Source organism: Passer montanus, unplaced genomic scaffold (assembly GCF_014805655.1).
Source record: "Passer montanus isolate IOZ18808 unplaced genomic scaffold, ASM1480565v1 scaffold57, whole genome shotgun sequence".
NCBI lineage: Eukaryota > Metazoa > Chordata > Aves > Passeriformes > Passeridae > Passer > Passer montanus.
The window spans coordinates 2,879,482-2,895,406 of record NW_024370705.1 but is presented as its reverse complement, the minus strand read 5'-3'; the positions used below and the strand labels follow the sequence as shown (position 1 = coordinate 2,895,406).

The following is a 15,925-nucleotide window of genomic DNA, read 5'->3' as shown; positions in this document are numbered from 1 at the left end:
GTATTACGTACGAGTGCCTTATGTGTTTAAAAGGCAGAGTTCCTCCAAGATCCTGCCTGGAGGGAATGAATCCAACTGACTCAATACTTTAAAATCGCATCTTTATAAGAGAGGAAATTCACCCTTTGGTTACATTATGGAAGAGAAACATTTTAACTGTAATCACTCCTACAGGAAGAGTTTCTACTGTGTTAAGGGTAATGCAGTTTGCAGGGTGACTGTGGGTTTGAATGGAAAAGCAGCCCTGACAAATAACCCCTTTTATAGACCTGATGCAGCTTCATTGTAGCTACAATTCTGGATATAAAACTCCCATGTGAGAACAAAACCCAAGTGAAAACAAATGGGACTTGCTGTGAAGCTGTGCCAGCCAGCCTGTCACATCTTCCTTGGTGGCTGAGAATGGCCAGGGCTGTCCTGCTCATTTGTGTTATTTCTTTGCCCAGGCCTCCTGTTGAAGCCTCTTAAATTACACTCTTGTAACTGCAGACAGAAATTTGCAATGTGTCAGTAGTGACCAGCCTTGAACTCCCAGTGAATAAAATGCTACTGAAACTTCCCACCACTTCCACTGCCCTTCAGCTGAAGGTGCTGAGGTGATTTTGTTCCTTATTACACGTAATTTCAACTGGGGACCAGAGCCCTCTCCTGCTGGAGAGGCCCCAACACAGCTTTACCACGAGCTACCCTGGTAAAGGCTTTCTGCCTTTGGTGTTAATCCCACGTTCAACAAATGTTTGCAGCAACATTCATGTGAATTCCTGTTGTTAGATCAATTTGTCAGCATGGACAAATTGCTGGAGGGGTTAATTGTGAGCCTTTCTAATATAATTAATTATTGATTAGTGTTTGATAGGCTGAGGTTTAAAAAAAAAGGAGAGAACATTATGAAGAAAACAGAAAGGGTTGCTGTCTTGTATCATAGGAAAATCTTGGTACTTTGGGCTATTACTCCTCGTGGAGAACTCCACACTTCTTTTCTTCTCCATTTTTCTGCTTGTGACCTGCAATACAGACGTGAAACTGTTGTCAAATAACTTTTCAGGAGAAACTAACCCAGAGTAAGTGAGGAAGAGAGCTCTGGTGTTGAAGGTCTCGTGTAATCATGTACCTTTTACAGCCAGACAACAACAGAGGGCAACAGATCGCTAGAAAAGATCGCGGCTGCAGAAGGGCTTCCAGTCGATCACGGTGATGGCGATCTCGGCAGCCCTTTGCACGGCCTCGCTGGGATCCTCCAGGCAGCGCAGGATCGAGTCCCGCTGAGCCAGCAGGGTCCCCCGGCCCCCCGGCAGCTCAGCCAGCAGCGCCAGGGCTTTGATCGCGTTCAAACGCGCTGTGCTGGTTTCCTCAGCAACCAGCGACAGTAAAGGTGGAATGGCTTCAGCACCCATGGCCGTGCATCTCCCTGGAGGGAAATAATCGGGCTTTGAAATGTGTGATGACAGCGGAGCATCATCCTCCTGCACTGACAGGCTGCAGCTCTGAACGGCCCTGGAGCTGCAGTGCCCACAGGCAGAACATGCTCTTCTTTCAGAGACCCAGGCTCCCAGCTGTTTATTTTTAAGGAAAAAGATCTTTCATGCTTAACTTTATCTGCCTTGCACATTAGTGTTTAATTTGCAATAAATTATCAAAAAATACACGAGGCACTAAATGGTAGAATAAGCTATGTTTTGGAGTGGGGTGAGGAGTGGAGTTTGTTACATGCCCTTAAGAACATCCTCATTTCTAAAAACACTTCAAAGACAGAGATCCACTCCCGAGTTGTCTTTGGAAGCCCAAGGAAGGTTTGCAGAAGAGGATTGGAACACAACTGCAGTTATTGAGACTTTTATGTCTAATTACTCATTCATCACACTGGAAATTTAGCAGTTAGTGTTTTCTGTGTCATGTAAGTTACTTGGGAGAGCTACAGACCTTATTAATATTCATTGCTCTCCCAGCTGTGAGAGAGGAGCTGCCTCTAATCCCAGAATGTTTCCAGAGAGCAGCGCTCCTCTGCTGAGCACTGGTGATCCAGCACAGCTCCAGCTTTCTGGACCTCTGTGTGGTCTGGACTTGAATGGAAAATGTTCCCCCTCTGCAGGGAAATGATGCAGGTGAGGTAGATAAATAACTTCTTGACCTTCTTAGGGGAATGAAATGTGAACTATCCTGTCCCCCCATGGCACTGTGACGAAGCAGCAATAGCTGCTAAAGACAGTCATAAAGAAATGTCCCAATCTTAGAGTTTCTTGAGGACCATTGACACTGTCAGAAACTGAGGACGGGCAAATATTTTGTTACTTAGTAGCCCTAGAATTGGATTTGCAGGAGGTACCCAGCAGAATTGCCTGTGTCTCTCACCCTGAGGCGCAACAAGAGCAAACATCAGCGCTCCGGCTGAGCTAACTTGAACTTGGGGCTGAGTGTCCTCCAGCAGGCTCAGCAGCACAGGAATCACCTCCTCCTTGCACACGGCGATTTTCCCCTCAGCATGGGAGCTGTGGAGAGAAGAGGGTTCAGCTGAGTGAGCCCTTGAACTGTGCCTGCTGCCCGTGCAGCCCTGTGGAAGCCCAGGGCACCGGGAATATTTCTGTGGATGCTCTGGGGTGCCCTGGCCCCAGGGGAGCACTGACTCTGACCCTCATCCATGGAGAAAGTTTCCTAGACTTCAAGATAGACTGGAATCCACAGAAGTGTGAAATAGATTATAGAGAGTAGTGTAGGTGTATTGCTGAGAAATTGAGGTTTTGGGATTTTTAGTGTGTTGTGGATGGAAGCAGGGTGGAGGGCACAGGGTGTTGTCCTGGGTTTCTTCTTCATGTTTCTTCTTCCTTCTTCTTCACGGGTTTGGGTGGCATTTTGTAATTGGGCAGAAAAGTCCACATCGGGGCTCTTTGGGATCAGTTATTGGGTTATAAGGGGAAATAATCCAGGCGTCAGTTCTTAATTGGATAGTTTAGTCTGAAAAGACCTTGTAACAAGAGCTTGTTAGCCATTCTGTGCCTTCTGATGAAAAGCTGCTGAACTCACAGTAGTGACTGTTTTACTGATAAGAAATAATAAACACTTGAGTCCAAACATGAACTTCAAGTGCCTTCAATCCAGACCCAGAGAAACCCACAACTGCCACCCCCCAGCCTCTGGCCACGCCTGGAGCTGCAGCCCTGTCCTGGTGCCACCAGCACTGTCACAGCTGCTGCGTCCCCCAGAGGGACTGTCCTGCCCCCGAGGCACCCAGGGGATGGCTGTGCCTGGGGCTGCTGAGCCCACCTGCTGACACAGGCCTGAGGGCACCAACCAGCCTGCTCAGACGAGCTGCACAATATTCTAGGTTATTCTTAGGTGATATCTGGATTTTTAAAAAAGCATTCTATGGTACACTGGACACTGATGGGCAGCTGCACATAACAGGATGTAGGATTAAGGGTGTTGCTGGTCATAGTTGTGACAAACCTGGCTGGTGAAGTCTCTAGAGATTTAAAAACCTGCTAAACCAGAGGGCTAAAATGAATTCTTCTCCCAAATCACTTTTCTCTCTTTATTTCCAGCCTCTCTAATGAGGAGAATATTTAATGTGGCCCAGCCATTGCAAGGACCTAGAATATAGCTCATATCCATATTTCAGTTGCATTTGGCTTTCTTTCTCTGACTCATGTTAATTATACTCTTTTCCTCTAATACCTCCCTTTATTATAGGACACGAGGAAATGTGTAGTGCCAGTTGATATGTAAACTACATCAACTGCAGACCTTTTAAAATTAAACATTTGTTGAACACTTATATTTTCTGATTGTAGTACAGTGGACTTAAGTTATTCCTTTCATCCATTCTCTGATACACAAATTTAATATAAAGATTGTTTTTTTCTGATCCATCACTGATGTATATGGCAGCCTGTGGCAGGAAACTATTTCTGTCTACACTCACAGTGAAAGTTTCCAAGGATCTCTAATTTTCTGAGAGAGAGCACTTTTCCAAAAAACCAAGGGCTATTCCCCCTACCTCCATAGTGGTCAGAATTCTGTTTCTACAAGATTTTTCATGTAAGAATTTTTTCCTAGCAGTGCTGTACCAGGAAAAATCCTGATTCACTGCCAATACTGAAAACAAACAGAAGGAGAAGGAATGACTGATCAGCAACTGCTTTCTTCAGTCATTTATAGCAGTTAGGAATTTTTTAAGCCATGTGTGCCATTTTGTTTTACCCATGTGTGCATTCAGGCTGATAGTGCTTTACATGTGAAATGTGGCAGCTTCAGTGTGTAGTGGAACACAGCTGTAAATGAATGGCTTTTATTTATTCCTGAATTAGTTCTGAATTTACTCCTGAATTTATTCCTGAAAGAATTAGTTCTTTCTTGGGCTTAAGCATTAGAGAGGTTTCTTTACCTGATTTCTAAGAGGACCCAGGCTGCTTTGCTCCTGATGGCTGTGGAGGGGTGTGAGAGCTTTTCCTTCAGCACAGAAACAGCACCAGCTGCCAGGGCTTCAGAAACCTCCACACGGAGGCAGTTGGAGAGTGTACCAAGGATGAGCTCCTGGATCTCATCCAGCTCTGTCTTCAACTTCAGGACCAGTGGGGGGATCAAACCAGCCTTCAGGACACCCCCAGCCCCTGCAGAGGGGACAGGAGGGAACGTGGGTGAGAGCTGAGTGCAGTTACTATTGCTACCTGCACCTGGAATTTCTTCAAAGGATCAAAATACATGTGGGAACTCATTTCCTTACACAAATGTGGAGCTGAGAGATGGAAACTGCTCCAACACTCCCCTGTTTATAAATGTCATCTCAGCACTGCTTCTTTGGGAAGCTTCCCCAAAACCCCTCTAAAGAAATCAAACCAAGTAATAACCAACATGACAATTGCTTTGATGTTCCCAGTTTCTCTGTAATATTTCTCCCAAAATTATCCTTGCAAGGAAAATATAGGAAATACACACACATTACAAAGTCACCTTCTATGCAGCCTTTCTGACTGCTCTCAACATGAACAGATGCCAAAAGAGAAAGAGATGTTGGCCTTTAGGGCTCATTCTTTTATTCTCATGGTGGTTTCTGGTGGGGGAAAGTCAAGATTTTGGGAACTGTCAGCTTCCTCACACATTTCTTTGTAGTAGTTCTGTCAAGGCAAAAATTTAAATTCTGAACTTTCCAGCAGTCAGTACTCTTGCACTGGCTGCTAAAATACAACATCAAAGGCAGAGGGATCATACCTTGCCTGGCAAGTGATGTCTTTGCTATGAGCAAGAGCCTGATTTGTACCATTTCTCACCCTTTGCTAAGTCAACACTGCAACAGCAATGCCAGGGGAAAGCAGAATGTACTGTCCACGAGTAACTACGTGAAAACAAAATTCTCCAGCTTGTCTTGTTGCTAAGACTGATTCTTTGGTTGCTATGAGAAATGTGGCTCCTTTCAAAGTGATTCATATATGGTTAGATAAGGAAGTTTTGTGGATAAGAGCCATCAAGGTATTTTCAAATGAATCTTCACAGCAGAGACAAGTGGCAAAGACATTTTAATGACCCTTGGTAGTGCATAAGAGAAATCTCTCACCTTGATAATTGGGTGAAAAACAGGATTCTAATCTAGAGGTTATTCTGTTGTACGTATTTCTGAGGCTTTGCTAATACTGAACAACTTCTTATGGTACTGACTTCTTAGGATCCACATTACAATGCCAAAGCAAAGAAATGCCTTGGGGTGATATTACAGCTTTCCTACCTGTGCTAAATTTGGAGGTCAGTTTCTGTGAGAATTCAAATAAATGAGGAAAACCAGTTCCGAGACAGTTCACATTGAAGGCTAACAGCATTTTACAAACAAGGATTTCTCCTTGTGCCAGCAAGGCAAAGCAGGAAAGAAAAGTGAAATAATTCAGTTCTTGGAAACTGTGGCTCTGTGTGTCACTACACAGGGGAGTTGGTGCTTTCACTGTGAAAAAAACCCAACCAACCCTATATTGTTCCCTGGAGGAACAAAAGAAATTTGTTAAAGAGTAACTCCAGCCCATTTATTGTGTTCCTGCAGAAGGATGTGACAAAGGACACCTGCACTATTGCTCTGCAAAGGGCTCTGTTGCAGGGTCCCTGGGAAGGAGGCCCAGCTCGTCCATGAGCAGCATCAACCCTCTTGACAAGGATTGCTGGGGTTTGGATTGTACATTATAGGTGTAGAAAGGTTTTGGCAGGTTAGACAGCAGCAGGAATATGTCTGGGAATGTTGGTGCTTTCACTGTGAAAAAAACCCAACCAACCCTATATTGTTCCCCGGAGGAACAAAAGATATTTGTCAAAAAGTAACTCCAGCCCATCTCCATGCCTTACGGAATGCCAGGTAGGGAGCCCACTAGTGAACAGCTCCCAAGGAAGCAGACTAAAGCAGTGAAATCATATCCAGAATTCCTTTAGCCACACTTCCCAACAGTCTTTTGAAATGGCCTGTGAAATACAAGATTTTTCAAATGCAACTTTTTAAACTCCTCCCAAAGTTTTTCATTAAAACAAAGTGTATGGCTTGAGTACATGAAATTGGGATCCCCAGGCTCCTCAGAGTCACCATGTGCACTTCTAAATTCTGGGTGGAAATCAGTACAGAACCTCAGTTTCAGAGGAAGAGCAATAAATCAGACGTGACAGACTTAGGCTCACACTGCCTGTCACAAGCTCCTGTGTGTAGCTTTAGCTCACGTGGATCCCAGTGTTCCTTGGGACAGTCCCTAAGCAAACCCTTTTTGCACAGTGCAGACACACTCTGGTTTGAGCCCAGAGAAACCACTGCTTGATTTAACTTAACTTCCCATTTGCCTGTAACAACTGCTGCAGCAGCATTCCCTCGACCTCCCTCGTGCTGGGAGGTGTACTTGGCTCTTTCCTGTTTTTTGTACTTGCTTTCAAATACTCACTAGCCATCTTTTAACATATCACGTGAAGTTTCATTTTCACTTTGCTGCATTCCCTCTTTTTCAGGACTTCCTTGCTAAGTTCTCTCAATTCTCTTGATCACTTTATCATCATACAGCCAGGAAGTATAACCAGCATTCAGGTTTCACTTCTTTCTGCCTGGGTGTTTCAATTATCTTTAATGTATTCCACCAATACATTCATGCAGCCAGGGCTGCTTTCACTTGCCCTTGGCTTTATTCCTTCCAGTTAATGTTTATTGACTTTCTTTGCCTCAGCCATCCCTCATTCATTGCACTTCATGTCTTCTTTTGGTGCTGGCCTTTACTATGGCACTGCAGTCCTGGGTGTGAAACCCAACACAGCCACTTTGTGTCCCCAAGCTGCTGAGATAATGTACAATGCTGTCTAGAGCAGCTTTGATTTTGTGCAGTCATTAACCTGTATTTATTCTGGGGCTACTGGTGCTCATTTTGTCTGAACACTTGGGACATTCTAATGTTTTTTTAAAATTGATTTTGTTTTACCAGGCTGGGTCTCTGTACCAGGAACTTTCTTGTCTACTGTTTTTGTCAAGCTGTCTGAGCTCAAATGCTGTCGTGCTACTAGAGGGAGCTTCCCAGATATAAATATAGAAATAAAGATGAATTGTTTGACCTTGTCAAAAGTCTCAGTGTGGTGAAGAGAAAGAGGGTGGAGAGGAAAGGCCATCAACAGCAACAACAAAAAGAGACTACCTAACACTGAGACTGAAATTTCCACGTGGAAATTCGTCATGATTTTCCCAGGGGAACCACAGGTTGAAAGGTCTAGGGAGGGAAAAGGGAGGAGGCAAAATCAGTGGCAAGTTGTTTGGGAGTCACTTGTGAATGAGAGAGGTCTCAGATCCTTGGATCTTAGTGGGTGAGCAATAGGAGGGGAAGGTAAGCTGGGGTTTTGAGTAGTCCTGTACTGAAAAATACAGTGGCATCCTCAGGATATCAACTTTTTCAATAAAATACTGTCCTTTCAAAGGGGTTTGTCTATTGCTGAGAGTGTTCTAGATACCCTGGGTCCAGTGAAGTAGTTGGGAAAAATGTTTTCAAAATGCAAATAGTTGCATTTGCAGCTGCATAGTTAACGTCATTATTGATCTGTTTTTCTGAGAACTTGTAATCTTCCCCTGGGCTGCTTTTTATCTGAGCACTCATCTCTTCCTTCTCATAACTGTCTGGCCACTCTCATCCTCCCTTTCCTGATTTTTTTTCAAATAGGCCCAAAGAGGAGTTGCCATTTATTCTGTTCTCTCAGTATGGCTGCAGGGCATGTAAACAAGTTCAATTTAGTAGAAGATGAAGGAGTTATTTACAGTACATAAGAACGGTGTTTTGTTTTGGTTTTCAATTACATAAATCAAATCACATTGCAAATCCTTTTCCTTAAAAACGCTGGTTTTCAACTCAAAATGGTCTGGTCTGAAGCATGTGCCTCATGCATGGCCACAAAGTGATGATTGGTGTAATAGAACACAGGAAAATAATATGGAAACACAGATTCCTGGAGTATGAATCTTTGTTGGCACCTTGGATGTGTCTCTGCAATGTTCACACAAGTATTTGAGATTCCCAGTAAAGGCATTTGTGCTCAGGAAAGGGCACACAGGAACAGCAGAGCCATGGGAAGGGAATCTGCTGCCTGGCATCACAGGCAGCTGGCACAGCCCTGGGGGAGCTCCCTGACTGGGGAGCCAAGTGATCCTGACTGCACTCCCAGAGCAGCAGCTCTCTTGCTTGCCCTGCAAGAGTTTATCAGCATTTCAGAGGGAAGAAAGGGATTATTGCCCTTGTGAGTGCCACCATACATCATAGACACTGGCTAACAGTGCTGGGTGATGCTTCCTTGGTGCCAAGAGTGACACTTTGAGTGACAAGATCAGCACAGGGGATGCTGCCCTTGCACACCTTCCTTAACGACTCCTTGCTCACTACTGTTTAAATGGGAAAAATATAATTTATTCTGGGAAGATCTCTGAGTCACCTGTCACAAGAGCACAGTGTATGAACCTTGTAGTAGCTTATTTAATGTTAAGATTCAGCATTTTGATTCTCAGTGCTTCCAGCATTGTGGCTGTGTCAGGGAGCAGATTGAATATAATACTGAGAATACTACAAAACTGGGCTGAACTTTCTGGGAGTTTGGAGCAGGAGGCAGACCACATTCAATGAACTACAGCTCACCTGCCTAGAACCCATCAGCTTCACCAAGACTCCCACCTGAAGAGGATAATTCCCTTGACCTCTTTGAAAATCAGAATATTTTACTCTCCTTTGCAAGAATAGCTGTCTCTCCATGACAATTTATTCAACAGGAACAAACAGCAGTGTCCCAAAGGATGGCTGTGCCTAGAGACAGAGGCTGTCTCTTATCTGACAGGACTGAGGGGTGGGAAGTCCCTGTTTACATGAACTGAAGAGCTACTGGGATATTAAGAGAACTGAGGAAAACAGTGCAGAGATTGGATCAGACTAGAAATAGTAAACAATTCTGTACCAAGCCATTTCAAATGGAAGCACTGGCTGGAGGCATTTATCTTATGAGAGCCCTAGGGATTCACCAGGTACAAAATCACGACCTCAACAGTAGTGTCTGCCAGATTTTCATTAAAAATGCAAGAGCTTTATAAAACTTTATAAGCTTTATGAAAGTATTATGTGATCTGCTTTTGAAGCCACTGAGAATTTTTCCAATACTCAAGATTTTGGGATGCTGTCTGAATAAAAGATATGACAGAAATTAAGGTTATAATAATATTAAAAAGTCAGCAGTACCCTGCAGGAGCACATAATGTGGCTGCCTCTGGGGATGATTTAAAAACCCAAAATGTTTCCAGCATTAACAAGGAACAAGAAAGATTGGTCTGATAAACAAGAGGTTCCTAAGCCTCAGTAAAGAATGAAAGAAATTCCTGCATATCTTGTTTTTGTTTTTAGAAACTTTGAGCGTGTGCAATTGTAATATCAAAGCACCACTGAAAAAAATTAGCATAGAAACTACATCTGATATATCTGCATTAGTTTATCTGGTATAATTTAGAAATCCAAGAAACAGGTTACTTACAAAAAAGAAAAGTCATTTTCATAGTCATTAAGACTGCCTGTGACCACCTGCTTGAAAGGAGTGGGTTTAATTATTTAAATAATTAATGGACAATGAATAATATCTAAATAATTAAAAAATTTTAGTCTACAGAATGTATTCCATCATATCTCTAAAAACTCTGAGAATGAATTAGATAGAATAGACTTGTGATTCACATAGAAATGATCCAAAATGAGAAATAAACCCTGGGTTCTGTTTTTGTACAAGGACTATCTACAGTCCAAGACCAATAACTGACCAAGACAAGTCCCCTCATTCTGACCGAGGGCAGTGTCAGATCCTTAGTGGGAAATGCCCCAAAACACAAAGGTGGAAATAATGAAATGTGTTCTCTGTTGTGATAGTGCTTAATCCAGCAACTGTGGGTGGCTGCTCACTCATGTGGAATCTGAAGGCAATCTCCACAGTGAAAGCAAGTTTTCCTTCTTTTACTGAAACTATATTGACTTGTTATCATATACAAGAAAGTAAACAATCAAAATGAAGGTGAAATAATTTTTTTTCCTAGCTCAAGTTGTTGATAGTCTACCTGCAAGCTGCAAGATAAGCTGTGCTATCTTTTGCAGAGTTTTTTTTAGCCCTTTGGAACTCCAGGTGCTTGCACCTCCCTTTTAAGTAAATTTCTATAAGTTTTCTAAATTTGTAACTTCATCTGTAGACACCCTGACAGTCACCCTGTGTACCCAAATGTGTGAATGCATGTGCACACACACAGCATGCATGTCACTGATCTTCCATGCAGATTGATCACACAAATTGGGAAATTGCTTGCATTTTTTTCTGTGACAAAATATCTTTATCATTAAAAAAAAAAAAAAAATTGTAAAAATTCACCCAGAGGGTTGGAGGTTTTTTCCTTGCTCTTTTAGATGAAGAAGGAAATGTCACCCTGAAATTTATTAATTTCCTCTACAGGGAAGTCTTTGCCAAAACACATGAAGGAAGGAAAACAATCTGACATGTGCACTACTCGTGCCAAAGTCCTCAGATCAATAACTGTAGAGAAAATTAAAGCCTTAAGGTAACTACTCCCAAAAAGCTGAGCCTCAGCCACTGCAGCTATCCCATTTCAGATTTTCCAAGTCAGAATTTGTCCTTGTTTTCTGCTGGTCAGTGATGGACACTGTAGTTCTAAGGTGAGACTAAGAGGGAGCAGGAGCAGAGCAGCCTTTAACCATAAGAGCCTCTTGAATTTCAGCTTCCCCAAGTCCCCATGGGACACACAGCATTCCCAGAAGGCAGTGATTTACTGTGCCTGGCAGAAAACATTCTGGACTGGCACATTCACAAACACCGACTTCAATCTTGCATTTTGTACTTTATACCAAGCACGAACATCAAGTGTTTGCAGTTCCTGTAGCAAGTTTCAGTCACAGAAAAATTGATGCTGTGAGGTGAACATGACATTATCAGTTTGACAAACATTCATATGGTTATTACTTCCATTGTGGCAATTTTTAGAGATTTCTGTGGAGAAAGGTCTGCCTTGTCACAGAGGTTTGTAAAGATGTGTGAGAGCTCATTTCCTCCAGAGATTGTCTGGCTGGCTGGGGTGGAAGGAGTGGCTGAGGAGGCAAACATTTGTTCCAGGCAAGTCAGTTGAACAGCTGAGAAACCATTCAGAGCCACTTTACACGAATAAAAAGAGTTTAAAGCTTTTAAATTAAACTGTCTTACAAGCCCCTAATGTGAGAGCAATGAACAATTGCAAGTTTTCAGAACTTCTGCTGAGAAAATAGGTTGAAAGAAAAATAAATCTTTCCTCTTTGGGGGCAGAGGGCCGAATAATTAAAGCAGAATGAATGAAATTCAAGAAACAGTTTTCTCAACTATCTTAAATTTCTGTACCTGGAAGTTATACTTGTGCAACTGGAATTCTGCATTGCAAAATGGCATTACACAGCCAAGTGACGATGCTGTGAGGTGAACATGACATTATCAGTTTGACAAACATTCATATGGTTATTACTTCCATTGTGGCAATTTTTAGAGATTTCTGTGGAGAAAGGTCTGCCTTGTCACAGAGGTTTGTAAAGATGTGTGAGAGCTCATTTCCTCCAGAGATTGTCTGGCTGGCTGGGGTGGAAGGAGTGGCTGAGGAGGCAAACATTTGTTCCAGGCAAGTCAGTTGAACAGCTGAGAAACCATTCAGAGCCACTTTACACGAATAAAAAGAGTTTAAAGCTTTTAAATTAAACTGTCTTACAAGCCCCTAATGTGAGAACAATGAACAATTGCAAGTTTTCAGAACTTCTGCTGAGAAAATAGGTTGAAAGAAAAATAAATCTTTCCTCTTTGGGGGCAGAGGGCCGAATAATTAAAGCAGAATGAATGAAATTCAAGAAACAGTTTTCTCAACTATCTTAAATTTCTGTACCTGGAAGTTATACTTGTGCAACTGGAATTCTGCATTGCAAAATGGCATAACACAGCCAAGTGACCATTAGAACATCTTGGTTATCTTTAAGGTTCACTTTCTGTAACAAATTGATTAACCCCACACATGCTCAGGCATCAAAGAACATTTTTTTTTCAGTTTTGTTCCTTAGGAGAAATATGTCATTAAGATGGTGAAAGTATTCTCTGAACTTCCATAGTAAAATTAAATGGCAATCCATCAGAAACAGAGGTATATGAATGAGAATGTTTCCTATAGACATTTGATTATACTACTGTCAAACATTAAAAATGAGAGGCTTAAAGCAACCAAATATCTAGAATTAATTATGTGTCAGATTCTGAAGAATTTTGTCCTGAAAATTAATATAAACTTGCTTTGAAGATATGAATCACTGCACAGACTGAAAACTGAACAGACTGAAAAACTGCAAATAGTGGTAGAAGAAAACAGGAAGAAATTAATGGGAACATGAATTCCGTCTCATTGTTTAAGAACTTCTTTTTTGCATTTTCTCTATTGTTAGAAGGGTGGGAGATTTGTTTTATGTTATATGTTATATATGCTATATATGTAATATATGCTATGTGTTATATGTTATATTACGTTATTTTTTAAACAACCTGATAGAAATTTCAAAGAAGAAGGTACTAGAGAAATCCACTGCTTCTGTTTGCTGGTCAGGCCTGCTGGCAAAGCTGCAACAAGACAATTTTACCCTACAGTTCACACTGCTTCCACTGATGCCAAGAGGAGCACAACTGACTGGTGAGAACTGATAAAACCTCCTGAAAAGAAGAATACACTACTACAGGTGGGTGAAATCCTTTTCTGCTTCAGATGCTCTGGCTTGGCAAATTTGTTTGAAATGAGAGCAGAAGAAACACATCTTGATTGGAGCCACAGGCCCAGATGGCTGCACGACATGAGTGGAGCTGGGTGGAAGAGCAGATTGAGCCTCCCCTCTCCACTCAGACCTGCTTCTTGCAGGTCTTTTTTTTTAACATGGGAAGCCATGTTCTTAAGGAAAACTGCTTTCTGTACTCAATGAAAATTGCATTCTGTTCAGACTGAGGCTCTACAATAGTGCTTTCCAGTGTCTTTTAGCCTGCATTTTATTTCAAGCAGTGATAAACTCAAAAACCCTAATTGAATACAAGCCTGCCAAGGTGTGGGCTGCTTTGAGGATGATTTGTTTTTTAAAGTACCTCCCCAGTAAATGTTTGGCACAACAGCAAAATGAAGCTGTTACTTAACCTGAATTAAAATATTAGGTCTAGCTTCTGTAAACATACCAGATTAAGCACAGGCACTTCAACACTACTACTTATGTGCTTATCTATTAGAACATTATATACAGAGGATTCAAACCACTGTCAAACAGAAACAGAGAACACAATTAGTGTCTACTTTGTACTTTCTAAGTGGGCTGGTAGATAGATGGGAAGCTCTCAGAGTTTATGTAGGTGCAAAACCACCCGTGGGGCTGACGTTAAGTGGACAATTGTCCAAAATCCAATTACTCAGTCCTGACTGCAATATTACAAATTTTTAAAGAACTGGACTGGCATTTGAAGCCCCCATAGTAAAGCTACCTGGATGTTCCCAGCTCTTCTTCCATAGCTTCCCAGAATTACTTTTGTGTCCTCAAAAAAAATTGTCCCACTTTTTATTTTTTTAATTACCAAATATTTTCTGTTAATCAGACACAAGGAGGTTATAGAACAGATAAATAACCATGCCTTATGAAATTGTAGTTATATCTTGTGGTTCTTACATGAAGTGCTTAAAGGACACAAGAAAATGTGAAGTCCAATGACAACATTTTTTTGAAGTATCTATTAAATGATATATAATCTTTCTGAGGGCCCAGTTTGGTACTTCTTCATCTGGTAAGAACATAAGTGGCAAAACTAAATATATTTGAAATCAATAGATTTCTTTTTGTTATTACAAAAAATTTTAAAAGCCCACTAAATGCCTACTGATATCCTCAAGTGGGAGAGACCTACTTTCAAGCCACTCTTCAGTGAATATTTAATCATTCTTGTGAGGTGGAAAACCCCAACCAGGAAGACTGCAGGAGGGAAGAGGGTGCCCTAAGAATAACCAACAACCTGTTGGTCAGACCACTTTAACAGAAGATCTGAAGCTGATACAATTTGTTTGAAAAACTTTGGTTTCAAAAATTTCCTGACACTCTTTAATTGCATCTCCTGGTGTAATTCCAAAATATTTCTGTATTTTTATATCAAGTGATTTTTTTCTGTTCAACCTTCATGGATCCTTTGTTCCGTACTTAGTGAGCCCCAGTTTCAGTTAACATTTGAAGGGTTTTGTTTTGGTTTTCTCCCTGTTCCTTTGCCCTTAATAGTGAAAAATGAACAAAAAATACTTTCATTCACCCTTTTAAAAAAAATAACATAATAATGCAGTCTTGAAGGACGGGCTCTTCACAAAGAACTAAGTTCCTTTATCTGGTTTCACAGTATCACTGTAGCTTTCTTCCCATGGAGGCTCTGAAGGAACAGGAGTGCATGGATCCATCCCAAAGCTTAGGATAACCAAGGACTGCTGTGGAAAGTTTCCTGCACAGGAAAGCCAAGATATCTTCAGGGCTCTGGGAGAGCAGCTCTCCTCCAGCTGCTGGATTTAATGTTTGTTTTTCTCAACTTGGCTTCAGTAGCAACTGCTGATGCAGCAGCTGAAACAATGAGCTGCACACACAGTAGGTACATAATAGAACTGTGAGGGGAGGGATGTAAAGCACTCAACATTTGTAGGGTTTGGTTGTTGTTTTCTTTTTAAAGAAGATCTTTTTTTAGTTGATAGTGATATTAGATGTAATGCATTGTCTGGGTTCACATTCTCAAATGTCTCTCATGATTTGCTCTCACAGAAAGAGTAAACTGCTGATATTAAGCAAAACCCTCAGCTACCTGAAGGGTGAGAGAAGATAAAAGGGTGAAATCCTGGTAGAAAGTGAATTTTCATCTTAAATGATGAAGCCAAATGAGGTCAGGCTGATACCACCTGATAGAAGGTGCATTCATGATTTTTCCCCCACCATCTCACAGTCACTGATACAAAGCAACAATATATCAGATAGATATAAATATCAGATCCCAATCATCTGTACATGATGCTATTTTAAACTCTTCCACGTGAGAAAAATGGTTAAAAATAAAGATGCAGCCCTTTTATTCTCCTTTAAATGTTCTGTTCAGTTCTTCATGCTGAGAGAATCACAGACCTGTCTATAAATATCTAACCCAGATCTACAATTGCTTGTTAAAAAGAGAGTGTTTGGTAGAAGACTGAATGAAATACAAAACGTCTTTTATTATATTTTTATTATAGACCAGATGTGGCCTCTCAATTTACCCTCTATCATTTGAAGATGTACATTCACCAAGAACATTGCATGTGTGCACATAAATATTTTCATGTTGTCATGGTATAATAAAGAGTAATTGATTAGAAAAATCCCTATGGGAT

At 41.4% G+C, this 15,925-nt stretch overlaps 1 protein-coding gene across 1 annotated transcript in view; it reads right to left on the bottom strand.

Moving 5' to 3' along the window:
• Window positions 1–924: 924 nt before the first annotated feature.
• Window positions 925–15,925, bottom strand: part of RSPH14 (radial spoke head 14 homolog) — a 72,953-nt gene continuing 57,952 nt past the window's right edge. The window contains exons 4-7 of the mRNA XM_039726146.1: window positions 4,379–4,604; window positions 2,350–2,486; window positions 1,112–1,408; window positions 925–1,004 (exon numbers count right to left, since the gene is read on the bottom strand). Of these exons, the coding sequence (XP_039582080.1) occupies window positions 1,149–1,408; window positions 2,350–2,486; window positions 4,379–4,604 (623 nt within the window). The 3' untranslated portion in view covers window positions 925–1,004; window positions 1,112–1,148. The remainder of the gene's footprint in view (window positions 1,005–1,111; window positions 1,409–2,349; window positions 2,487–4,378; window positions 4,605–15,925) is intronic.